Genomic DNA, 27955 nt, shown 5'->3' on the forward strand with positions numbered 1-27955 from the left:
CTTTGGCATGACATCCTCACATCTGATAGCCTAGCTCTGGGCAGCACGGTGGCACAATTAATGAAGGAGCAATTTTCAATAATATTTATTCAGTAATTGTACCTTTTCTACATGTCTTTCATGGGGGTGACTGATAAGGCCAGATTTCAGACTTTGTTATCCAGCTGTGACTTTTAAGTGTGACTTCACAGCATGTAATTGATCTGAAGAGGCTGTTCTACCGCTGTCATTATGGATGCGACTGAACCCCCATTACGCTAATAATAATGTATGTTACTACAAGATTTCACTTTTAATATCTCAGGAGGAGGTTTTCTCTCTCAATTAAAGAGCAAGACTTCGGTGGGAAAAAGAAAAAAAAATACAGAGAAACAAGTATCATAGTGTCTTTTCCCTAGATTTTACTTTTTTCATTTGTGCAAATGATACAGAATAAAACCATGCCTGGGAATTAAGTTTATTTTAAGAGCTCTCCAAATATTAAATCAGTGATTGGTTTGACAGAAGGTTACAAAAAAAGTCAAGCTATCATTTGTAGCTCCCTGAGGCCCTGCTCTTTGAATCCATTTCCAAGAAGGCAACATTCACTCTTTTTTTCCTTCAGTGTCCACCTTGTAGGCTCTCACTCTTGGAAGCAGGGATATAGAGACTGTGACCTTCAGCATCGATTCCCTTGAAGATGTAACCTGGTGGGTGTTTGTAAGAGGCCAGACATCTAACAATGCCCTTTGGTGTGTAGGTGGTAGCATAGACTGTTTTAGCATCTAGCGGAGTGTGATGCTTTGGGCCCGACCAGCCAGGTTTATAGCTTTTCGTAACTGTGAGTGGATGAGGCACATAATGGGTCTGAAAGGTAGTCAAGCAATCCATTGGTTTTGCTGGCAAAGTCAGCTCTGGAGCATGAGTGATAGGTTCTACTCTCTTGCACAGCCAAGGCTTATAGTCTTCCTTCATTACAGAAGAGCTATTGAATGGCTTAGTACCTTTTTTGAACTGCACGAAAGGTCGACACATATTGGCTGGCTTGCCATTTGGGTGCTTGTAATGTATCTGAGTAGTGGTGTGAAGGTCCATTTTCTCTAGAGAAGGAAGATATACACGAGGTTTTTTGGTGAATACAGGAGGCCGTGGCCAAGCTTGGTATTTTTCCTGAAACTCAGTTGTAGAGGAAAACGGAAGATCACAGGGAACCTTCGGCTGGTATGGTTTTGCCAGCTTGGCTGGCTGACCAGCCAGCCCCTTGTAAGAAACTTTGTGGGTAGTGAGGCCATCAAATGGGACCTTGCTGGCCTTGTATGTCTCACATCTACAGGCAAGACATTTCTGCAGAGGATGTGGCACATAATTCACTCTATAGCTGGTTGTATCATCAAAGGGAGCCTTACTTTTCTGGACCTGATTCAGAGGTTTGCAGCTATGAGTGGCAACCGGCCCCCTGTAGAGATAGTCATCCTGGGCAATGGTTCTGTAGTCAAATTTTTCTTCTGTCGGGCGAAACCTGTCATTTGGTCTGATCAGCTCTGTCTTCAGTTCATTCCACAGCACATAGTCATCTGAAACAGAAGTGGAATCCTATCTCAGTGCTCGAAGGAAGTTCCTTCATGAGTTTAGACATATACCTTATTACATTTTGATTATTACATTTTCTATTGTAATAAATATTTGTTGATGTTGTAATGATTGACAAATCCTATTAAAAGAGCTGCTGTAGTACACATTATACACTAGTGTGCTAACCCTGGAAATGCTTAGCATCTATACAGAAAATGGAATTAAAATAGTCGTGTACCCACCCATACCTACAGAGACAGTGAAATATCATGACGGAGCATTAAATTACATTCTCAGTCTTGCAGAGACATTTTCTGCAGGTGACTGAGTGGGTGCTGTCCTCATGCTCAGACAACCAGAGATCATGAAAGTTGAGTATCATGGCACTGACTCGAACCTCCTTCATTTACCTTCCTGCAGCTATGTTGTGGCTTCCTCAGAGAACAGGCAGAGCATGTCTATGTCTGCAGAAGGCTATTCAGGTGTCTCCTCCCATATCTCTGTGGCAAGGACACTTAGGTGTCCACCATCACACTTTAAAGGTCAAGTTGCAGAGCCACCCTTCCTCTCTGTACATTCTCATTTGGGAATGAACTGGTTTCTCAGTTGCACAGATGTGATGTTGCCTACTGTTTGCTAAGTTAAGGGTTTTGCAGCTCATCTTCGTGTCAGCAAGCTGTGCTGTGTCGCATCTCCTCGGCTCTTGGCTTTGCTCTCTGTGGTACGCCTGCTGTCAGCACAAGCAGGAAACAAGAAGGAGCTTGTAACTCTTTCTTTCTCCTGTTCTTCCTTTTTAGAGAAACTGTGTGCTGGAATTTTCAGACCAAGCTTACACTGATCTGAAGCATTGAATCATATAGCAGAAATTGTCCATACTCCATAAGTCTTGCTATCCAAATTCATGACTTAGAAAGCATTTTAGGTGACATTTTAGAGACATTCCTATCTTCCTTCCTCGGCAGGATACCAGGAAAAAAAATGAGGAACCGAGGCTTAAAAAGATTTGCACTCTTTCACATTAGAACTCCATTGCAAAGCCGCCTAACCCTCTGACCAGTGCTGCAACCGCAAGACCATTGATTTTTCACTTCCTAGCAATCTCATGCAACTTCCCCTAGACAGCATTAAGGTTACTGGTAGGAAGTTGAAATGAAATAGTCTTGGAGCTAACCCAAGTCTTTTTTTTTTTTAATTTTCACTGCTTTCAAACCACATTGCGAGTCATGAGGCAAATAAGCTTCCAGCTGACTATGCACAGGAAGGAAGTCTGGATTTCAAAGTACTAGAGAGTAAATGATGCGATTAGGTATCAGGATATTTGAACTCTCCAGTCCAAACAGAGTTATTCCTTTTGAATGGCAGTGGCTATAGTACTGCACAAACACAATTACACAAAGGATGTGTTCATTACAGTGTGAAGCTGACCGAAAAAAAAGTAACATTTTGCCCCAATTAGGTGTCCATTTAAAGCCCTTCTGATTCAAACCAAGTTGCTCTGCCCTGGCACAAGGGAGGAAGCAGCAGCCAGAAATGCCGTGCACCTCCCAGGGAGCACCCTGGCCCTTGGCTACAGAGCTGCTCTCATGCTGCTAATTAGTGTACTCAGCTGAGAACACGGGCCTGCCTGCATGCACCAGCACAGACATTCATTTGCCGCTGTTGGTGCCACTGAAGCCTGGGCTGTGTGCCTTGCTAGTGCCAGAGGTGTTTAAATGCCCCAGGTGCTCCTGTTTCTCTGGGGGAATAGGAGATAAACAGGCACCACCACTTTGGTGGGATGCTGACCTTGTGCCTGTGCCTAGGGTACATCATTTTCCTGATGTAAAAGAGATGGTCCAGCAGTGTGAACCACAAGCATATATGAACATATATCACTACAGGGAATATATTAATAAAATGTCAAAAAGTGAGAAGCTAAGGAGATTCAGCCCATCTCTAAGCAAGGGCTCGTTCAGAGATCTGACATTTCAGAGTCCAAACAAGAGTTACCAGAAAACTTTACAGGTTCTCCCATCGTCTTTGCTGGGAAATAGTCTATGCATTTTGGACATAACCATAGCCTTTGCAACCTGTTCAAAATATGACAAGCAAGCCCATCTGTCTTCAATTTTAAAAATTTACAAGTTCTACACATTCTGAGACCTCATAGGCATTATGAATTTATTTTACTTAGTGTAAGCCAGCAGTGCTACTATTCCTTCAAAATATGTTACAATTTTATTGTAACTCTAATTCTTCTCCCATAGATATTAATAGTTTCCCATGTAGCACAATCTTGAAAACATTAGGGGGTACAGGAGGGAAAGGAGGATATGAACCATATGTTATTGGAGGGTTAGGCACATCTCACTATAACCAAGCAACACAAAACTAAAATTAGATTAAGTACCTGCAGATGGATAGAAACAGCTATGTGTGTAGCTTGGAGGAGATGAGAATTTTGAAACCTGAAGCTGCAAAGTCATCTAACATTAAATGTGATATGTAATAGCTTAATCTTAAACCTACAGTGTCATTGGGGATATGGTGTGTTTAGTGCAAAGGAGTATGACAATACAGTAGGAATGGTAATTTAATACCAATGCAGTACTGTTTCATATGTTGCTTAAATATTTAAATTATGATAATTAATTGAATAGCATGTTTCAAAATTTCTCACTTGTGTAGTGATCAGTAAAACCTAGCAATGCTTAGAGAACAGCACAATGAAAGCTTGTATTTTTTGTGGGCCTTTAAAAGTGAATTGATCCAGCATGCAACTTGATCTTTCACAAGGTTTGGATGAAGATTTCCATTTGCAGTTCAAAAGTACTGCAAATTACAACCAAATGTGGCTGTGATACTTTTTATTAGAGCTCTGGAGTAACAGTTTAGGTGCTGACCTAAACACTGATAAAAGACAAAGATACACATGTGGTTCAGATACAGAGAATTTAAGGATATCTAAACACAGAAGGAAAGATCCTCTGCTTGCGCAAAGCAGCCTTTTTTATTGGCTTTACTGAAGCTATTCCAATGAATACCATCTGGTGACATTGCCTATGCAAAACAAAGTGGTTAAAATTGTGTAAGCATGGGTATTTTGCATCTGTGGGTGATACTTTTCAAGACTCAAGGCATTATAAATGGACAGTATTTCCTGTGTGCTTAATGTAAAAAGTCCAGTTTGTGCCATTGCAAACAAGCAGATGCACGAAAATCTAACTTTCAGTCATTTCAGCTGCGTAATCTCAACACTGCATGCACATATCTTTTATTTTCTAACTTCATCACGTGGAATTTTAAGGAAAAAAAAATTGTGTACACTGCGACAACGCCAGCACCATTTATATTTGCACAGCATAATAAAAATTAAAATTTAGCAAAATAATTTAAAACTATTTTAAGAAATACACAAATGCTAGCTATCTGCCTAACAATGTTCGCTAGCTGCTAGCTGTGCAGATGGGAGGCAATATCCTCTGGTTCTCTGCTTATGACTTCCTACTAAAACTAGCACAGTTACTGCAACTGTGTAACTGAAAGTTTTCTGCCAGCCCACGCAGAAGAGAATTCCTGCTGGTGCAGAGGAAGGAACAAAGCTGCCACAAAGACAAACCACCTACACCAAGTTACCGCTACCGAGAAACAAGGGCATAGTTAGATGCACAGTTCACCTGAATTACCAGGAGTAGAGCTTGAGTGCTTTGGATGTTTGTGTGGAATTTCTGTGTGTTCGTAATTCCTGTAAATGTCTCTTGCACATCCACAGACTAACTCTGCAGCACACACAAAAAGGGTCCCATGCTTCATGGACCTGCTCACACCTAGCAAATTCTACATATTTTCAATGTGTTTGAGCCACTGAATGTGTGGACCAGCCCTGCAGTCTATGGTCCACCAGTGCTTGTGGACCGTAGCAAGAGTATGTTCACTATATCCTGAAGATGCTGCTGTTGGGACCACTTGCAGAACTTCACATGGACCTGCTTCTACCTAGGATGCCTTTAGGCCTGTCAGACATGCAAAAGAGGTGAATATAGAGAGATCCCAATGCTAGCATTAATGCGGGGCTGTATTCCCAGCAATTTGTGTCTGTGTTGTTCTTGCACAGCTTGTTGGCACACAAAGACAGAACAACTGCATGCTATTTCGATCTGTCTTCTTGAAAAATGAAGCTACTAGTGAAGTCCTGAAAGAAGATGCAAGAGCACTTACCTTTATAGGTGGTTGTTGTGTCCATCTTGGCACTGCAGATGTGTCTTGTCACAGAGGGGAGGCATGGAGGTACTTGAGAGACAGGGTAGAAATTATAATCTTGTTTATAAGTGGAAGTCAAATCCATACGCTCATCACTCTTGATATAATTTTCAGATGGTTTAAGTTTCTGTGGCAACACTTCATGAGCCATGTAATCTCTCCTGTGAAGAATAATTTCATTATATCTTTTAAGGAAAAAATCATACTCTTTTTTCTGCACACATAAAGAAATTAATACTTTCCCTTACCTCCACAGCCAAAAAAAATCTGGATAGGATACAACCAGTTAATGAAATACACAAGGCTTTCACATTTAGAAATCCGGACTCTGAAAAAGGAACTGAGGCAGCTCTGGACAACCTCAGGCAGGCCAGGTCCCCCCTTCTCTCCACCCAGTGAGGTTAATGGCCTTATACAAAGCTATCTCTGTTCTACAGTGGAGTTACATCATAAGACGTAACTCCTTTTAAAAGCCCAAGAATTATAGCAGGGTATCTAGTGTGTATTGGAAACACGAGAGAGTCAACAACAGCCTTCCCAGACAATACACTGCTCAGCAGTTCAGCCCAGGATGGGGAGACAGCAACAAAACAGTTTCACAGCAAAGCACCAGCCCACAAAAGAAACATCAGCATGGTCAGACAGTTAGCTTTTTCTCAAGTGCCATTGTAAAGGAGCTATTTTTAAATACTGGAGTAGAGTTACTTTACTGCAACAGAACATTATGGAAACAAGTTGGAGAAGAAAACACCATCACCATCCAACATTCACTAACGTGAACCTGTTGCACTGTGCTTTTCCTTTGGTACAGGGCAGAGCATTTGCTGCCTGGCAGCAGCAAATTCAGTCTCTAATTTCAGAATACTTTTCCACTGGTGTGCAGATCTGTTCACAACTTTGGCAGCTGGCCAGGAGAAAAGGTCAGCACAGGAGCTATCCTAATATTAATCTTGCACTTTGCATCTGGACCAATGCTGGGTGGGCAAGAGCCTGAGCCTCTGAATATACTGTATTAGTTACATATTTTAGCAAATAAACGAGGTTCTCAAAAGTCTGTGTGGAGCAGAAGGGAAGAGAATTCACATTGCAAAGTAGTAAAATAGGAGCAAAAAAAGAAATCCAGAAGTTTAAAAAAATATCCAAGAGTATCAAGAAATACTTCTGTAGATGTCACACATGTTGTAGGCCCTTGGTACACTTTCATCAGCAATGTAAAGCCAATTGTTTTTTAAGAGAGTCCAAGAAAAGACAAGCAGGAATACAATAGGCATGCAGCATCCTCAGCAGAGGGAGAGCTCGGTAGCAGAGAGGGTCTTTCCCAAGCCACTCACAGTTTGCTGCACAATCCTGCATTTGAAATAGCCAAGACTGCACCAGAGGCAAGTAACAGATCGCAGGCAGGCAATTCTCCACCAGTGTGATCAAGGGTTTTCTGGCAGTGGGAGTACCTTTTCCCACCCAGACTACTGCAACACAACAGAACCTGTAGTGGAGATTACAAAGGAGGGACTGATCTGCCGACAAATCAGTGGCAACCTGCATCCAAGACGCCATGAAAAATGGCACTACCTGGTACAGCCAAACTTTATCAAAGGGACTTGCTGTTGCAATATGACACCTAACACTCAGCAAAGTGTTATTAGAGAAGACTGGTGACAGCTCAGTGTTTGCTGGCCTCACAATCCCTGCAGTTCTTCTCATACACTCCATCAATTTATTCTCTCCTGAGTTTAGCCACATAAAACCAGAGTTTTTAGCAGCCCTCTAATACGTGGTGACACTTTTCCACTAGGCCTTGGTACTTTCACGCCGGGTCTATTTTCTTACCGGTGTTTCCCAGAGGGCAGCAAGACTTGCAATCGGACGGCTAACTGCTCACGCTCTGTGTTTTCTCGGCTTGCAAGCGGAGGCAATTTTTATGTATTTGGTAGAGTGTATGCTCTGAAGTAGCAAACATAAATACTTTCTGCACTTTCTTACGAGTCTGATTTTCAGAAGTTGCAATAAAGTCCAGGAGTAACAGTTACTGTGGGAATCACTAGCCTTGTCTGAGCAAGGATGTTATCACTGTTATAATTGTTATACCAGTAGTATCATAGTAAGTATCACCCAGATTAAAGAAGGATGGACTTTTTGATGAAACCTAGCAGAGCACAGCGATGATGGAACTGGACCTGGTTTTCAACAACTGGCACCCAGCAACTTTATCAAGATCGACATCTCCAGCCTGCAGACTGTGGGCATGGGCCGCACCAGATATATTAGCCGTGAGCTCCGGATGCAGCAAGTGACCGCCCATCACCACACATCACCTCTCCTGCCACGGACGACCGTTACAACAGATGGAGCCCAAAGTCATGGATTAAATGAACTCAACGGACACTTCAGAGTGATGATCCATGGACTAAGGGAATGATATCTGGAGACAGGAGAAGTGGTGGTGATCAGCTGGACCATGGGGGACCTGGGCATGACGTAGATGGTATGGAATAAGGGGGGGATAATGTCCTGGTTTCGGCCAGGACAGGGTTAATTCTCACCAGAAGCCAGGAAGGGACTCCACAGCTGGGTGGGCTGACCCCACCTGGCCAAACAGAGCAGGGTATTCCATACCATGTGCCGTCATGTGGGGTTCCGGTGGGGGGGAGCTGGGCGACGGGAACTCACTTGCGGCTCGGGAGCACGTGGTGGCAGCGGGTGGTGAGAGTTGCTCTCTGTATTCTGCTGTTTTGTTTTGTGTATACTCCTTATCTGTATCGTTGTTGTTACTGTTCCCTTTGTTTGCTGTTCTGTTAAACTGCCCTTATCCCGACCCACCAGTTTCTGCCTCTTTCTTTCCATTCTCCTCCGCACCCCAGCGGGGGGAGGGGCAGCAGAGCCACAGCAAGACTACAACACACACAAAACACAGAACAAAAGAAAATTACATCTCTACCATCCATACTTTCCCAGACAACATCTCTGCTGGTTTCCCAGAAGCCTTCCCGAAATGGAAATTGAGCAAAAGACAAGACCATTACTGTGCTCCTACAGCCCATGCTGTAGGATCTGATCAGATCACAACTCAACCTCCAGGAAGTGCAAGAAAAATAGCTGCTTGCCTCCACTACAATAGCTGGCCTCAGACCTTCATCCTTGCTTCAGAGAGCCCTCATGAGTGTTTGTACAACAACACTGCTCTTTTCAGGCTCCCCTTGTGAAAACCGATCATTTTTCTCTGTTACATATCTCTCTCACACACGTTATGTAAGTCACAGTCCTCACTCTCAGTACTTTTCATACTTTGTAGTTGAGATGCCATCCATGGGTATCTGCGCCGTCTTGTATGCTTCCTTCGGCTTAAATGAGCCTCTGGGAAGAGTGGCAGGATAAAGGGGGTATTGTTCCATGTACTCTGATAACATGCATGATTTCTCACTCTCGTCATAAGGCCTGGTGTGAAGATGTGGACAACGGTGATATCTGCAATGGAGAAAAATAGCACAGGAGTTTGTGATTCACAGGTAGTTGATGAATAATACCTTATCATATAGGCAGACTGCAACTACAAAATAGTGGATAAGTAAGCATTGCAAAGACTGTTTCAGCCTTGATTATTTAGTGTGCAAAAGCATAACTCGCACAAAGAAAGGGTTATTTCTATCTACTAAGATAACCTGCAGTCAAAAATGTCCGTGAAGCAAACAAAAACAGCCTAAGAAAAACAAGTTCACCTAGATGAAGAAAAAAGCAAGTTAATTTGAGATACAGCCAAGTCCGCCATAATGTTCTGGGCTAGAAACTCTATTTCATGTCCCTTTTGTTCCATTTATCATAAATTTATTACCCTACTTTGCCCACATATTCAGCTTGTAGATAAGTGAGCAAAAGGGTAAGAGTTTGGGGGTCTCTGTTCACTCACACTCGGGCAGCACTGCTCTGCCCATCTCTCTCTCTGAAAGCAATTCGGTCTGGGTACTATGAGATATGTCCATAATGTGCACCCAAACGAGGACAGTAACAGAAAAATGATTTTCTGACAAAGCTCCCTCCTGACTGAAGCTAAAACACCACCATGGATCGTCCATCATTACTGGCCATCTTCTTTCCACATCGGGACCAGGCCAGAGCTGGGTGAGCAAGGCTCATCCTATCAAAAAGGGATTTGGAATCCCACTCTAGGATTTCTTCCCAGAGACAACAGTTTATGCCCCTTTCTGGTTTGAGTCAAACCCACTAGAGTCAGTGTGAAGGTTGCTGATTCAGGACTTCAGGAACGAGCCCACAGGAATTACTGTGAGACAAGGAGGCCTCTGGTTTTATGTCTCATATATCATTCCTGCTGCAGTCAGAGTGTTCCCTACTGGATGTATGGTCTCCAGTGCTATGTCTCGTCCAGAGCTGAATTACTCATCTGAAAGGGCTTCTACACTTAAAAAAGTCCCTGTTAAATTAACTGCTGGGAAATCTAGGATCAGTAGATGTCTCATTACCTAAAGTTATGCACATAACCTCCAGTCTACATTCAAGGGTACACTTTCATATACTGAATCATCTTCCAAACTAGCACGAGAGGGGAAGCAGGGCCCAGAGTTCTCAAAAAAAATTCAGCATCTTTTTGACAAGCCATTTTCTCACTCAGATTACAAATTCTTCTGTGAAATTATAAATCAGGAGAAGTCCTGGTAGATTCTTTTTTGCCTTAGAGAAGTTTTGATTTTGGAACCAAGGGGAGTCCTTACAGGGAGTAAGGCAGATATCTCTGCCAGTTAAAATATTAGAAGAAAACACTTTAGAGTGGAAATCTCAAAAAAAATAAAAAAGAGAAAAGAGATGCCCGCTCTCTCAGGAACCTTATAGAAATCCAGCTTTCACGTAACTGGAGGAGAGAAAAACCTGAAAATGAAAAAAAGAATAACATGCTCACTCTTACTGGTCCATGTGACCTTGCCGAAATGGATTTTGTGACAAAAACCTTCCAAACGCAGGCTGCACCCACACTTTCTGGCCACACTTCTGGTCTTCCAGCATTCCTAGGATTTATTCCTCCTTCTCCAAAGGAAAATGATCTGGCTATTCTTTCTGCGTAAAATCTGCTGCTTCACTTCACCCCCAAGTGCACTTTCTTCCCCTTACTCCCTTAAAGTCTGTGACATAGCAAGCTAGTCTCCAGCTCGGCTTTGGTGTGTGTTGATGAAGCCCTTATGTTAGTTTTTTATGGTAAAACTGCACTCAGACTGGAGTGGGGGAAATAGCTATACTACGTAGTTCGTCATGGTCCTGCATACGGTGCAGACACTGGCCAGCAGTAGCATTTTGCAAGTAAGGAATGGCTGATCAGGAACAAACTAATCACTAATACCATCAGTTCTATCCCCTCACAGCTCAGCTGCACACACAGGGTTTGGAGGGACTCGCCTGCGACGTGAGCAGAGACTCTGTGCAGGTCCCTGCCCATACCAGGCAGGCTCTCTGCTGCAGACCTGTTACCCACATCCCGATGGCCACCATCATGTCAGGGTCCTGCACCTGCCCAGCAGCACTGTCAGCACCAGGGAAGGTGAGGGGTCCTGCAGAGCAGCAGGACAAGGGTGGGTAATGCAAGTCCCCTCCAAAGACCCCAGAGGAGCAGGCAGGCAATGGTTGCTTGTGGAAGCTATGTTCTTCCCCTTGCAGACACTGCTGGCAGCGTGAATGCTGGGGGACTTCTCAGCAGCCCAGCATGGCAAAAAGGCCAGGATCTACTGCAGACAGCAGGAGACCCAGGCTGCCAAGTTCTTTGCCCTAGGATGGAGTTAAGCCCTGAGCATGGTCTGGCAAGACAGGTGGCTTTATACCTGGAGTATTCACCCACTCTTCGTGTGTACAATTCTGCTTGCTTTGTTGAACTCTAGCACCCACAACAACAGAATGAGATATTGTAAAGTTAGCTCTTGGGAAAAGCACTTTTCCACAAATAAATCCTTCTTGATAGGGCAGAGAAGTAAACCTGGATGTTTTGTCTCCTATTATTTTGCACTAAGTTGTGAGGTATGCCCACAGGTTTTACAGTAACATTCACTGTATGACAGACTAAGAGCAGAAAGTGACTATCAGTGATAACGCACCACCAATACATGATACCATGAAAGTTTTACTTCTGCATCCAGAGAGCTATTCCTGAAAATATTTTTTACTGGAGATTAATGTAAACAACAGAGCACGACTCTTAACAAGGGGTGGAACAATGCTAGACTTCAAGGTTTGCTAGACTTCACTTCTCCTTCTGGCACAATGAGTATTTATAAAACAATTACATGATTCTTCAGTACTGAAATCACTGCTATATGACTGCGGCAAGCCAGCACCTTAATGTCAGAGCTAAACTGTTAAAATTACTGTATAAACTGTTCGATATTACAGTGTCAAACTGTACCCTATTTTCTAAAAACTGATGAAACGTAAATTTTGACATTTGATATGTTTGTCTGCTTAGATATTGGGGTTTTTTAGCTAACTCTACTCTGATTTTCACTTGTGCGAATTATACTTTATTTGATTGAGGTCTATCGAGCTAGCCTGACCAATATTAGTAATAAAATATAACAACAAAGAAGCACATAGGGTTTTTTGTGAATTGTGAAACAGTGGCAGACTCTTGGGGGTAAAAAGAATGCAGGTCCCCTGCCTTCAAAGGAGTTGGGTTCATCTAAGCAGAAGCTGAGATTAAATGTGATCAATTTATGAGCTTACATCAAATATTTGTTTAAACTAGGAAGGACAACCTGGAGCCCATGGCTCAGGACCAGAATTCAAGATGATTTAATTCAATTTCTGCATTCACCACAGTCTCCCTGACCAACACAACTCTCTGCAAATTACAGATAAAATATAGCCTTCTCCAGAGTAGGAAGAGGAGGGATCATGTAAGATTTATGAGTTTCTCAAGACAAGCCTTTCAGACTTATCTGATTTTTTAAATGTCTGTGATTAATAGTAAAAGATCATCACAGTGGGCTTGAAATGCAAGTGGAATGGTAAGAAAGTTGTATTATTAAAACACTAATTTATCCCAGTTATGTGGCTTACTGTCCACAGAGGTCATGGATGCCATGGTATTACCACTTGAAAGAAAAAACATAAGGCTCAGAAATGGCTGAACTTTCATGCAGGAGAATGTCGTTTCCCCTTACATAAAAAAATTGGTCCTCAGACTAACCGTCACAGGGAAAAGCAACATCTCCTCAAACACATAATCTACTTCAGGTACTGTCTCAAATTTCCAGAGTCAGATCAAGTCAATATTACAGAAATCTCTAGTTTAGGTGGAATGAAGACGCTGTCCAAACAACCATAGGGATGTAAAAACGTGCTAAAGAACTGGGGCAGGCTCCAGTAGCAGGAATTGATTGCCAACAGTCAGGCTGCAAAGAAAATCACTAACGGTGAGTCTTTATTTGTGCAAATCTCTTCTCTTCCAAGCAATGGAGATGCAATTAGAGGCCCAGCTACCTGACTGAGTTACAAAAGAACGGAAGACGGATTAGATGTTTGTCAAGGGAAGCAGAGCATCCATATGCAAAGTGTCAAAGTATATCACACATAAATATTGAATATGGTAAAATTATCAGGAAAATGAAAACACATTATGGACAAGGGCATATGGAAAGAACAAGGTTGTGCTTTTAGACAGTGAACAGTTTTGAAACAAAAAAGTAAACGCACAATAAAATCAAGAGATCCCTTGAGAAAAGTCGTAACAGTACAAATAATATTAATCTGAAACCCTTGGAAGGTTAACTGTAGATTCTACACAGTTCAGAAGCTTTTTCCTTAGTGTGCTATCAGAATGCCGAACTCTGGATGCCAAACTTCACTTTTCTCCAACACATACACTCACCAAATGCTGGAACAAATGGATCAGTAATCACCCCAAAATGAATAAAACTGACTGTAGAGAAAGAGAGGTTTAACAAATTTGCATGCACCGAGTCTTCACTGTTATTTCACACAAAAGTTTAACAAAAGAGAAACATCTATTTGCAGATGTACGGTACTCTTCAGTGCCAAAAGAATGAAACATATCATTGCACAGTCTTCCAAATTCACCCTAATCAGAATACCACCAATGGGAATCCAGGGCAGCTGGAAGGAGGACAGAACCCTGGAAGAGCACAAAACCCTGGGGTTTGCTATTACATGTGATTGTTGCTGTGCCCCTTTCAAAAGCTGCACAAAGTCATCACGGTCACCCTTTTTTAGTGACCTAGTGAACTCTGAGCAAGGCTATGTATTAAGCTCACTGTTCTCCTCATGGCCACTGTTGCCTTTATTCATCATATTTTTTATCTTGTTTTCCACATGTGCAACCAAGAAAGGAAAATCTTTTCTATAGTCTTACTAATCTCCTCTCAAATAACCCTTAATGAACATGAATTGTTGTCATTGGTATTATTTTAGGTATTATCTATACTGTTCAGAGAGCTTTTTTGACTTACCTGTACTTCAGTACCTGAAGGTTTACAAGAGATAATTTGCAGAAAGAAGTACTATCTACCTACCTCTTTCATACATACCTTCTTTGAAATAATGAAAGTAAGAATTCATATTGACTAATTTAAAACAGAAAGTATAGTATGTAGAAAGGAAGTCTCAGAGATCCCGGCCATCTTTAACCCCCAAAAAACTGTGCAAAACCAGACAATCATGCAGATTGAGTAACTCTCATATGTTGTCAGAGTTCGCTCATTCTAGCTAAATGCAGCAAACAATGGAGAAACTGATGCCAAAACTCAGTTTCAGGGATCCCAGAAGCAGTCATGGTGAGAGCACACACTAAACATTTGTGGCTGCATTACTTCTGGCAGCTGACCCAAGACATTAGCAAAAGAAAGGTCCAAACAATCCAATAACTATCAAATTATTCATGGAAACAGTGTCCATTGAAATTGGAATATGCTCTTGACAGGAATCAGGTAGATATCTATGTCCAGGGATACTAAACTTAGGCGGTGGTGGGTTTAATTTTCACAGAATGAATACAGCGGTTTATCTGTGCCCTCCAACTGAGAACAAAGTTTCATACCCTTCTTCCTCAAGAGAGCAGTTAAAGTGTAATTAGACCTGTGATGAAGTACTATAATGCCATCCTCACTGCAAGTCTCAGAGCTCTCAGATTTCAGCACATTTGTGACTTACTAATACAAGACCTAGTGAGGTCTGTCCTTGTGCGTGCATACACACTGCACCTAACCAGCAATGATGGAGCAAATACCAATTTCTTTTACATCTTAGCTTGTATAGCACTACTGTAGATCAAGGAGAGGTGCACACTTGATACAAATCTGAGATTGGACAGAAAGCTAGAAAGGTATTTCAGATAACTAAAAAACTAAGGTTTACATATCAGTCCTCAGAGGGTTCATCTGTAAGCCACAAAGATTAACCAGTTTTAGTAGACAATGTTGTTGCTCTATGTGAAACAAGATGCTTGAATTTTGATGCTTGTAATATCACTGCAGACAGATGCCAATGAGCTCTATCTGTGCTTAGTATGCAGACGAGGTCAGTAAACTCCAACTGGGATGAAGGGGACAGAGACAACTCAGTGACAACTTCTCCAATCTACTGTTGAATGGCTCAACTGTATTAAAGGCTAACAGGGCTGTTATGGACTGGAAAACAACACCTTTAAAAGAATGGTCATTCCATAGGGAGGTATCGAATGAAGGCAACATCCCTTCTAGACTGCTGACTGTCAAGAGCTGATTGTATGGAAGACAAGCACTATTAGATATTATGTTTTCTGCTTGCATATTCACTCTATATAGGAACAAACTCCATGCAAATAACTACATTAGAAACTTGGAGAGAGTCAGCAAAAGTTGCTGACTTAGATAATGCCAAGGCTTCAAGAGTAGTGGCCAAAAGAAAGACTGCACTTAAGGGCCTCAGAGAAAGGAATGAGGGAATGAATGAGTACTGAAGACATCTCGGTACGTCTGGTGTGCCTGTTGAAATGTTAGGGAATGGATTGTATAGATTAATCGTGTCATCCTTCCTCACTCTGAAATACACTGATCATATAATATCTCAGATGTCAGTAACATAGTATATCTAGAGTGAACAATGACTTAGTGTAAAACAGTCATGAGGTTCTTCTGGACAGATGGCTACCAGTCCTTGCAGATAGGATGAAGGGTTCAAAAATAAAGTACACCCACACATGTTGAGGTCAGGACTGGCACATAGTAACACTATTCTGGGTGAATTAATTGCCTTCTGGCTGCAGACAGGAAACAAAGCTAGGTACCCATTCCCCTGTGCTGCCCATTCGTTACTTGTTTGAAAGTCCAGGATATAGCAATGTTATGCCAAAAAATGGAAAACATGCATGCTCATGAATGAGCTGTTGAACCAAAGTGTATTCTGTGTCAGTACTCATAAACATGTGAGATCTTAATAGAGATATTATCCTTTTACAAATGTGAAGTAAAAGCAAATCCTTCAGTCCAAGCTCCCCAATTCTGAACTCCCCTGGACTTCTACTTTGAATACAGATGTCGTGTTTGTCCTCTACATAACAGAGAGCTGAGATAAAATCTTGCTATCTAAGCATTACAAAGATTTAAGAAAATTTATGTTTAATTCAGATGTTTATGACTTCAGTTCTAAATTAAAAAATCTGTTAGACTTTTCCTAATCGCTCGTATTCCAGCTGATAACTTTCTGTGTATACTCAGATGAAGGAAAGTGCAGTCTAGCTGAGTGATGGGGAGAAAAAAGAAATAATGCAGAGAACTGAAACATCTGTGAAAACTGAAAGGAACCTAAGCTGTCTAACAAAGTGCAGAAGTTTCTCAGTGACATCCAAAGTTGCTCTCCTTCACATCTTTGCAAAGCACGGGTAAGTCCAAAAGGCCATCTGAGGCATGACAGTAGCACAGAAACTATCACAAACTGGATGCAAACTAATCCAACTCTCATTAAAGAAAATGGTGAAATGGATATACAAGTACTCAGGAAACATGGACAGAGGAGGTTTTGAGAGTAAAATTGAATGCTTAAACAATAAAGATTTTTAATCATTTGTGAGATGTGAATTCATTTCAAACAGAAAAAGTTTCCCGTGGTTTTGTGCTAAATTAACAGCTGTTGCCTTTACTTCCACTGAGACAGAGCATGCTGGAAAACGAGAACAGAAGGTGTTATATAGAGCCGCAATGGTACGCCTCCCATTTGATCTTGAGAAGCTCCTGTGCATCCAGTGCAAGATGCTCAACGAGGTTTCTTTGAGGAAAAAAACTGAAAATATTTTATCTTTGTTCAAAGCTTTTCTACCAGTGAATCTCACTTAACTGACAACCTCCAAAAAAACTAAGCAGAACTTGTTTTGTCGTATTTCTACCAGTGGAGGCAAAAGCAAGTCTAAGTGACTCCACAGGGGCTGCCAAAGGAGGCTGTATTCAATTCAGTGGCTGCTGAATTCTGGCTACATCAGTATCTGGGCCATGTGCCCTGCAGGTTGTGCTTCCTGCCCCAGCACTACACCAGAAGAGTGCAGCAATACATTCTTTTTACCAAAAACTGAATACAATAAGAGGGACTCAAAAGAAGGAGCCACGTTCAGTTACCATTTGTTCAGCAGACAAAGGACACTGATGTGAATGACAGCAAGCTCATGTTGCCTTAGCCTCTGCCGCCAAACTCGCTAAAGAAGTGCTGTGTGGTAACTGTCCAACCGTAAATATGATGTGGCCATTGCTGCTTGAAAGACACGCTAGCCTAAAGCGGAAATCATGCTGTGTAGCCATACTTTAACGGCAGGTATCTCCCTCAAAGGTTAGAGCCAGGACAGAAACCTCTACAAAATGAGAGGCAGGATTATCAGACAGGATTTTATGTACCCACCTTGAGTTCTGTCTTGGGTGCCTTAATATTAGAAGGACATCAGACTACTAGAGTGTGTGCAGAGGAGGATGACCAAGATGGTGAAAGGCCTCAAGAGCAAGACTTAAAAGAAGCAGCTGAGGTCATTTGGCTTGTTCAGCTTGGAGAAGAGAAGGCTGGGGGGTGACTTCATCACAGTCTACAACTTCCTCAAAGGGGGCAGTAACAGAGGAGCTGCTGATCATCTCTCTCTGGTGACCAGCGAAAGGACACAAGGAAATGGAATGAAGCTGCATCAGAGGAAGTTCAGATTGGACGCTGGGAAATGGTTCTTCTCTGAGAGAGTGGCTGGTCATTTGAACAGAGTCCCCAGGGAAGTCATCACAGCACCAAGTCTGGCAGAGTTCAAGGAGTGTCTGGACAATGCTCTTAGTCATGTAGTTTCGTTTTAGGTAGTCCTGTGAGGAGCAGGGAGTTGGACTCGACGGTTCTTATGGGTCCCTTCCAACTTGAGATCTTCTATGATCCTATGATTCCACAGAGTTCCCTACAATGTGGTAGTAGCCTGAGTCCCTTCCCTCTGCTCACACATCCCACTCTTCCCTCTCTCACAGCAACCCTCTTCTTTAGAAAGGGGAAATTCTCTCCCCAGCAGTCTCCGATTCCTCCGAGCATCCCATCCAATTTTTCAAAATTTGCCTCAAAACCTGTGGCTCACGTGCACTTCCACAAACCTGGCCTGGAGTCGATACAAATCTCTAAGGCAGGTGGAGTGGAAATCCAACCCCACAGTTTGCTCACTGTGCCTACGCCCTTGTTTTTCCTTCAGATTTTATACTACTTTAGCATGTTCTATAAGCTTGGATGATTCACCTGACAGAGCAGTGGGATGCTGTGCAATCTGTAAATGTACAGACCACAGCGCAGTGTCCTCAAATTCAAGTAAGAAAGAATATTTATTTTTTTGTAAAATAACTCCACCAATTAATTTCTGCTATAAAAAATGGGAACTTATTTCCACTGAAACTAGGGCAAAACAGTAATTTTTTTTATGAGACAGCTGAACAGAGTTTTAAAAATTGCTATGGGTTCAGAGAACCTGGAGCAATACATTCAACGGGAAATTTGTTTTTGCACCAGCGAAGTGAGGAGCTGTTCCTCTGCAATCAGTAGATTTAAACTGGTGTACCACAGGCATACTTGAGAGGGAAATAAGGTCCTGTGTTCTTTTAACAGGACCCAAGCCTGGTGTCTGTAAGAATGAAGGCTTCTGCAAAACAATTTCCAAAAGCATGTTTTCACCAACTGCTCCAGCTTTCAGGAAGCAGAAGACAAGTACTGATAAAACTTTGCCAGAAGGTCTTTAACATCTGCTGGCTGTAATCTATGTCATTTCTAGCATACTCTGCATAATGCAAGCCAAGAATGGAAAGGAGGGGGGCGAGGAAGATTTACAAACGGCTCCCTCACTCCTACATTAAATTTGTCCCTCCCCATGCAAAGGGAACTCCAGTTTTCCACTATTTCTACTTTTGTATTACATTTACAACCTGAAGTGCAATGGAAAAATCTGGTGAGCAACATGGCAATACAGTCTCACAACACAAAGAGCACGGAAAGATCATAAGCTGCTCTAAGAGTCCATCTAGCTTAGAGCATTGCAGGCATATTTTTGCCAACTGTTAAAAGAGACAGTCAGCTTGCTTTGTTAGGATGGAATTTCTTAAGCCGTGAAGAACATTGGATGGGGAAAAAAATCAAATGGATTAAATCACACATCAGGAAAAATTTAAGTTTCCTGTTGAACTATTCCCTGTATAAAAGAATGCCAGCCATGAGCAAGCTGTCAGAAATCCTGAAATTCTGAACAGCTTTCCATTTCCAGAAATGGAAACATGGACAATCAGTCATTTTTCACTGCTGGCAGGTGATGGGCTTCCATATTTCCAGACTTAGAAGATACACAGTCAGCCCTTTCAGGGACAAATTGATTTCCTAGTCCATCCTTTCTTGTAGCAAAATGCCTTTTGTATTTTCATCTCTGTTTTATCAGACTTCCACCAGTTGTAAGTTTGAACTGGATCCTGAATTGGTCACCATTGTCTAATCCTAAGAAAACAATAACTAACAATCACTAAGAATAACTGCCATGACAACTCGGATGGGTTCTGTTCACTTAAATGTGGAAAAAGTGTATATTTCTGGTGAAAACTTTGAGCAGTCTCACTTTCTGCAAACAGATGCACATACCTGATGTCAAACTGGGCCTGTTAATAGTAGGTTCACCATAGGCCCCATGGACAATGTTGTAGCTACTATCATCTCCTTTTTTTTTGTTGTTTACTTTTTTTTCCCCCTGAAGTGTGGGAATGGCAAGAGAAAAATATAGAGACATACAAACCTTGCATATATGGCTCAGTTTCTACCACAATATTCTATTAGATGTCTATATTACTGTTGCATGTGGCTATTTATGCGCTAATGCTAAAAGCACAAGTAACAGTTGATAGTCACTGTTGCTGTTCTATTTATCATGAACATTTCTATAGATCTCCCTGAGGTCTTCTTAAATATTAATCAATTATCAAAATACATTTCATGAGGCACAACGAACAACCAGAACTTCAGAAATTCTTTGCATGAACCTCATCAAGAATATACAGAAGTAGATATGGAATTGAAAAAAACAGTTTCTTTTGGTAAGATATATAGCTTGCACAAACGCTACCATTTTATCCCTTCTTACAAGTAGAGGGCAACAAGTTTAGGACTGTCATGGTTTAATCCAGCAGCCAGTAACTAGGACCACGCAATGGTCCCAGGAATGGGAAGAGAATGGATGAAAAGTAAAACTCATGGATTGAGATAAAGATGTTTAAAACGGCAACAAAGAAAGTAATAATGACAATAATTAATAAAAGACCATGTAAACCAAGCTATACACAATACAATTTTTCTCACTGCCCAAGGACTGATTGTGCAGCCAGTCTCTGAGCAGTGATCACGGAACTCATAGAGCTCGCAGATTTTGCCCAACTCATGAACTCACTGAACTCACTGAAAAAGGCTGTACTCACAGAAAAGATCAAACTCATAGAAAAAGGGATCGAACTCACAGAAAAGGGTTCCGGCCCTCGGTCAACCCCCATTCATAAACTGAGTGTGACATCTATGGTATGGAATATTTCCACTGGCCAGCCTGGCTGTCTGTCTGTCTGTGCTCCCTCCCAGCTCCTGCACACCTGCTCCTTAGCTGAATATGAGAAACTTGGAAAGATTAATTAGCAACAACTGAAAACATCAGCGTATTACCTTCTTATACTAAATCCAAAATACAGCAGCAGAAAATTAACTTTATCCCAGATGAAAACAGGACAAAATTTCATCAAGGCTACTGGTTATTCTTCAGTTACAAACCATCGCTTTAAATGCAGGTACCAGACAAAAAAGTACATTATGAAAGAGGTCATACTAGTTAATCAGGTGTCCTTCTAGGCTTGAAACTTATTTACAAGGCTACTTAAGGGATGTAGATACCTATCTTCCTTTTGAAATCTGCTGCCACAGATAATTTGCCTTCCATATTTGAAAGCTTTTTAAAAGACAGTGTAGAGCTTGGAGACATGCCAATGCACTAACAAATAGTTTACAACCATTCACTCACAAGGGACACCAGCCTCCAGAGTACGCTCCCCTCACCTATTTTCAGTACCAGCAATATTAGTCTTTATGCCAACCTGCACCAGGCTGCAGTATGTCAAACTACTCAGTCATGAGCCATTTTTTTGGACACTTAAATAAAGAGCAGTAAGAGTTACGGAAGGATAAGTGACATACCAAATAAAAAATCTGCCTGAAATACTTTCTCTTGTAGCCAGTGTATTATTAAAGGGCCATCTACTTAGTTAAAAGTTTCTGGTTCTGCCTTTGGCCAACTCTTTCTGGGTATGGTGTGATGCCTAAATATTGCAAACCTGGGTGCTAGAATTTATTAAGGTCTTTTGCTCATCTTGCTTTCCTAAAAAACTTTACAGAAACCTAAGATACTTCCAGATTACACAAATTCTAATGAGGGTAAATTTGCACAGAGTGAATTTCAGATGCTTGTCAACAGCTATCTGTGACACTCTGAATACTAGTGCCCTTTCGGCAGAAAAAAAATGAAGCCTTCAGAGTTCCTAAACTAGGCAACTGTAACAACAAAAAATAGAATTAAACTCTCATAAGCTTTAGGTAGGTTATTAAATACTAGTTTTAACTACAATCAGGTTAACTAAATCAGCAAGCACTCTTAGGTTCTGGGGAAAAAAATACGTTCTTTTAATTAAAACTGCCAAAATATTTTCTGGAAACCTACAACTTGTGTACTTCTTACAAGGCATTAACTTGTGAAGGTTATTCTTTAGGAAATTACATACGCATAAGCACGATATAGCTAGAACAGAAGCCAAAGCATTCAAGGCAGAGCACCTGGCACCAAGTGCTAAGTCAGAGCAGCCAGAGCATCACCTAGCACTGCATTCAATTTTGGCCAAAATAGTTAGCAAATGCCCCACTGTAGATAAAGTAGAAAACTCAGGTGCAGCAGCAGCACCTACGAGAAACTCACAGCTATTGGAGAATTGTAGTCACAAGTCACAAGTACCCATGGCCACTGGCAGCATGACTGACAATCCAACACAGAAGGTAACACGTCCTGAAGACAAGTCCCCCTTGAGAAGTAGTAAAATGTCACATCCATGGGTGTTCCATGTTGTGCACAAGGCCACCCTTCAGGGCTCAAATTCATCAGAAGGTCAGAGTGAGCATCGTCTGCCCTGAGGTCTGTGCTGTCATGCTGCACCAGACCGGAGGAATGGGGTCCTTGGATGCGCTACAAACCGTGCTTCTGTCAGGCAAGAGAAATCTCAGAAATCAGTATCTGCCTTCTACGGCTATCCTGCACAGTGAAGAAGTTCTAGACTATACATTGTTGACCACTGTGGTTCTGTCCCAGTAGCCAGCCCACCCAATTCTCCCCTGACAGTTGCCTTTACCAAAAGTTACCAGTGTTTTTCATTTAAAATTGGTGGGTCAGCTGGATTGTGCCTACTGAGCTGAAGCCACGCTCACTGCCCGTTCTTCTTCTCTTGACAGCCTGATTGATTTGCTTTCTGAAATTCATGAGATATTGTGTTAAAATGGTCATGCAGTTTTGTGTTCTTTCTTATTTCTACACACATCGTCAAACCTTCTAAATCACTGGCATACCCTACTGATAGGAATTTGAATTGCTCCGTTTTTCCTAATGCATACAATTGCTTCCCATATGGTCATTTCTATGCAGAAAAATGCAAATTATTCTGGAAATTTTCATGCAGCCTACACGCACTCCTGATAAAATACCTAGACTGACTCCAGACTGTGGAATACTCTCTTTACATTGACACAATACTTTATACTCAGTGTTGCTAAGCACTGTAATTGACAAAGCACAATAATATTTTCAAAGCAGTTTCTGGAAATGGTAGGAAACATGAAGGGGCTTTTCTTCAGGATTTTTCCATTTTGAAGAAGCAGTCTGTGAGCACATAAATAATTTGTAAGCACAATAAGGACCTCCTCCAGTCCTTTTAACAGCCAGCTAGGATCTAGAGGCTACACCTTGTTCATCCACATTGAAAACACAGTTCCTCCAGGTTTCCCATCAGAAAAATCTCTACAGGAGTCAGGTATGTGGAGGGAAAAAAGCTGCAAGCTGAGAGCAGCAGCTGCTGTCAGGTGTGTAAAGAGATGCAAGAAAGATGCTGGGGGCTAGAAGGAGTAAATGTCCTTAGAGCGAGGATGGGGAGGAACCATGCAAGTAGACAATAAAGGCGCTGTCTGGCCTTAGACAAGAGGATAGACAGCATAGAGGGATATCAATGGATTGAAGTGAATTAGGGAAAGCTCTCAGAGGTAAGAGAACACCCAGGGCTTAAGTGGGAAGAAAGAAGCGTGGGAGAAGTGGTGTCCAAGTATTAGGAAGGAAGGCCACTTTGGAGATCTGCATTTTGCTTTTAGTAAACAATCTAATTATACAACTAGGCATCTTGCACGAGTTGTAGAGTAACCTGGCAAAATACACGCTGTGTCTTTGGCATTTGAAAGCTCCCTTACACTACTGCATTAAACTGCAGGTACTTGAACTCCCGTTAGCTCGCTAGCGAGAAGTACTCAGTCCCTTTGAACGCACATCTGTCTGCAGCCTTTTAATGCTAAGTAGTGTGCATAATATGATTTATAATAATAATATACATGAATTTTTGAAACTGGACATCCTTCATTCCTGGCTTTTGGCTTATGCAAATGCGGTAATCAGACATACTTCTAAGTCCCACCAGTGGTGTTTACCGGAAATGCAAGTGCAAATCTTACGCTAATCAAATGTCACAAATGAATGAACTATTTTGATACTGACATGATTACTTTTTAATAAATACATCTGGAAAGGTTGCTCTCAGATTATGGAATTTGAAATTTTCTGACATAATATTCCTTTTAAACTCTACACATAACTTAGATCTTACAACAGTTAATGGAACCAAACTGCAAAATGAAGAAAATAATAGCAAGAAAACACTTGAATTTCCATTGCTTGTAGCAGATCAGTCCAGCCCTGTTGTCTGTGGTGTGTGCTATAGTTTAACCGACACAATCTAACACCAAATTTTCCACAGGTGAAGACTCACTTGAGAGCCACAGTTTCAAAGGATTCAGATCTTTTATTTTGGTTTTTTGTTTTGGATGTTAGCATCTTTTGCTGTAAACAGATCATTAAAAACAGCTGCCAGGCACATCACTGTTATGGATGTGAATTAGGAATCAGCCTGCAGGAACAAGTGGCAACAGCACGCAATATTTAGACTGTGGCATCTTAGACTCAGTCTGTAGTTTGTCTCTGTTAGCTGGCAACTAGGTCTGGATAAGCCCAAGTGACCTTAGGCCAGGTAACCTCTTCTGATGTGTTTGCCCATACTGAACACCTTAAAGGGACTCAGCCTCAGACACAGGGAAATCTGAAGGTTTAGCATTAAGTTTTATCAAGCCATAGTGCAATAGATCACACTGGCTGGATTCAGTGTTTTACTTCTTGTCTAAGAAAAACACCTGCATTTTTCTATCCTTACATTATTCAGGAGGAGCTCTTTGCCATTGTTGAAGTTATTCTGCAATATTTGAATGCACTGAAAATAGAAAATTCATATATGCATCTAACTCTGACATTTTGTGCTTGTTAACATGCTAAACATTTACTACGTTGAAGATCAATTTATGGCTGCACGGTAAAAAACATCTTTGTTTCTCTGGCTATTATAGCTTATTTTCCATTAAAGATACCACAAAACATCTGCAAGAGCTGCTGAACTCCACATTTTTTAATCAATATCTACATAGGCTTTTCACTGAAAATAAGAATTCTTTCTGCGTCCTGCAATATCAGTTCCAGTCCTTTCTCTGCTTTTGCTGTCTCTGTCATGGAAAGCGTGTATTCACATTTAACTGAAGTTTATGGCCAGGAAAATTAGTTCTAGGAACAGATTGAAACATTTTGCTGAACTGAAAGACAATATGCAGCAAATGCAAACTTATTTAAGTAACAGCTCTACCTGCTTTGATTTTTCTTCCAAAATAAATGCTCTTGAAAGACTGTCAAACTGAAAGCACTTCACTGAACAACGGCCAGGACTTGCAGAGGACTTGCAGGCCAGCAGCCAGCCAGGCCCACAAACCCGCAAAACTCCTTGACATGCAATGCATTGCCGTGCCCAGTTTCTCACTGTGAGCTATAGTAAACCATTCGGTTCAAAGTATTTAGCACTGTATCTCCACATTTATGTAACAGTAAGCAGTAGAAACATTTGTGAGCAACATCAGCCTGCTGCCATCTTCTGGTGAAAAGTTCAGGACGTTAAACAACCTCAAAAACAATCAATTCTTGCTTGCTCCCACTGTCTTGGGCTTTTATCTCTCAGTGAGACAATGCAACATTACTTGTGCCGTAAAATCACGTAGAGAGAAACAAGCAGGTTAGTGATCTCACAGGGAGCAAGGATCTTTTTCACAAATCCCCTTTCACTGACTCTTTACCATATCTGCGATAATCTGGACAGTGACTGCCAGAGGAACAAAATCGCTTCAGCATTAAGTAGTAGTTATTATTTTACTTGGAAACATACACCAGTCCAGCAACAACAAAATATACTTCAGAAGCCATCTATTTGCATGCACTGTAAACAGGAGAGCCAAGACAGGAAAGGCAGAATTTGATACTAGACGTGCAAAATAAGGTTACACTAACCAAGCCAGAAATGCAAGAGTATAAATGGATGCCGTTCCACTCATTTCTCCTACCAGTTAGTCTTGACTCTTGCCTGTTCTTTGCACTAAACATGTGCAGCTGGGAAATGTCCCTCACAAACTGGCACATCCTAGGACGTGAGAAACCAGCACACGATAATTCCAAGGGGAGATACTGGATTTGCACACCCAAGTCACTTCTTCTCATATTTGCAATGAAGACCAGCAAATTCTTCACAACAGCATATCCAAACTAATGGTGAGGATAAGATAATTTTCTCATCTGTATTTTTTAAGTGCACTGTGGTATTAGTCTTGATGCTTAGAATATCCAGCAGAAAGATGCAATTCTTTAGCCCATTTAATCCAACCATAACTGACTCTTGATGAACTGAGATTGACTCACATGAAATATTATTATTCAGAGAGACACTATTTCAAACATTTAGATTAACACAACTCACAGTAAGTTTACTCAGAAGGCAATAGCTGCCATAGTTCAACTGAGTGTCACACATTGCTAGGGGTACAACACGCAGGTCTAGGAATTACTCTGGCAGACCAAGCAACAAAAAGTCAAATGCACAACTTGCAGAATGTTTAACAAGGCTGGAAAAAAAATACAGTACTCATATGCAGTCATTCCTTTCCTCAGGGAACAGGAAATACAGACCTCCTGGTGCACTCAAACATAAGCTTCACCATAGCCTGAAAAGCACAGACTCTAGGAAGGAAACTGAAGATAGGTTGAAGGTCACAAGTTCCCAGTTGACTTCAGAAACTCAACAGCTATAGCAGTACCTATCTTCAAAATCCCGCCAAGAGCAACTATCTGTGCCATCATAACTCCAACCCCTATTTCAATAGAAAGAGACAGTAATTTTTGACAGCTGTTTTCCACCAGAATGTACTGATGGAAAAAATCCATGAAAATAGGTTGATTTTTAGGCAACTTCATGAAACTATTTTTGTTTGATTTTATAAACAGGTGTGTTTTTCTGTTAAGCTGTCTTCAAATTTTCCCTTTTTAATAGTATAATACTTTAATGCATTATTTCATGTTCCAGCATTTTATGCTCCCACAATGCCATGTTAATGCCTCTGAAAGAAGTTACATCAGAACACCTGACATTGCAAAACTCTTCTCAATCCACTCACGTTACAGTTCAGTAACTAGAAATTTTGAAATAACATACAAGAAAATATTAATTTTGTTCTCCTACCTATGCAATAAGGGAAGAAAATACTGCCAAAGCATTAAACTGTAAGTCCTTGATAAAGTCAGGATTTTCTCACCATTAGCACTCCACACTACTTGAGAAACAATAGTTGCAAGAAATATTAACTGATGATTAGATCTGGAAGTCAGTATTAAACCTGCTACGTGGCAGGGAAAGGCCTAGAGACAAATGTTGAGTAAATCTTACTCTCCTGACCAGTATTATCACAGAGATTATTCCTCCTACTGCTGAAAATCTGCCTGAAAAAGAAGGCAGCACAGCTGGTCAAGCCCCAGGAAATTATATTCTTGGCTCACATCAATGGTTTTGATCTTTCTTCAAGATCAACAGCTTTGATTTGCAAGAACTGGCTGTTCATGCTCCCTGTGCACCTAATTATATTGAAGAGTGAGGGTATGACCTTTGAATCTCAGTCTCAGCCCTGGTCTTACTGGTATGACCAGCTTTCAGCAGTCCGTGGTTCCTAAAATCAGTGGGAAAATCTAGCACAAGGAAGACTTGCCCTCAGTGGAGGAGCAGCACAATAGGAAACACTTAAACAAATGACATAGTCAGGTCCATGGAGCACCCGCAAGCACAGACGGAGCTGGCCCATGCCATTTTGAGGCCATTCTCTTTATCACTGAAAGGTTGTGACAATTGGGTGGAGGTTCCTTAGGGCTGGGAGAAGGTAAGCCTTACTCCTGTCTTCAAGAAAGGCAAGAAGGAGGATTTGGGGAACTACAGGCCAGTCAACCTCAGTCCCCCTGCAGATGACT

General features: G+C 41.5%; 1 protein-coding gene across 1 annotated transcript in view; it reads right to left on the reverse strand.

The window, feature by feature from the left end:
- Window positions 1-600: 600 nt before the first annotated feature.
- Window positions 601-27955, reverse strand: part of SAXO1 (stabilizer of axonemal microtubules 1) — a 33624-nt gene continuing 6269 nt past the window's right edge. The window contains exons 2-4 of the mRNA XM_009934478.2: window positions 9073-9252; window positions 5749-5951; window positions 601-1553 (exon numbers count right to left, since the gene is read on the reverse strand). Of these exons, the coding sequence (XP_009932780.2) occupies window positions 601-1553; window positions 5749-5951; window positions 9073-9252 (1336 nt within the window). The remainder of the gene's footprint in view (window positions 1554-5748; window positions 5952-9072; window positions 9253-27955) is intronic.

Source organism: Opisthocomus hoazin, chromosome Z (assembly GCF_030867145.1).
Source record: "Opisthocomus hoazin isolate bOpiHoa1 chromosome Z, bOpiHoa1.hap1, whole genome shotgun sequence".
Taxonomy (NCBI): domain Eukaryota; kingdom Metazoa; phylum Chordata; class Aves; order Opisthocomiformes; family Opisthocomidae; genus Opisthocomus; species Opisthocomus hoazin.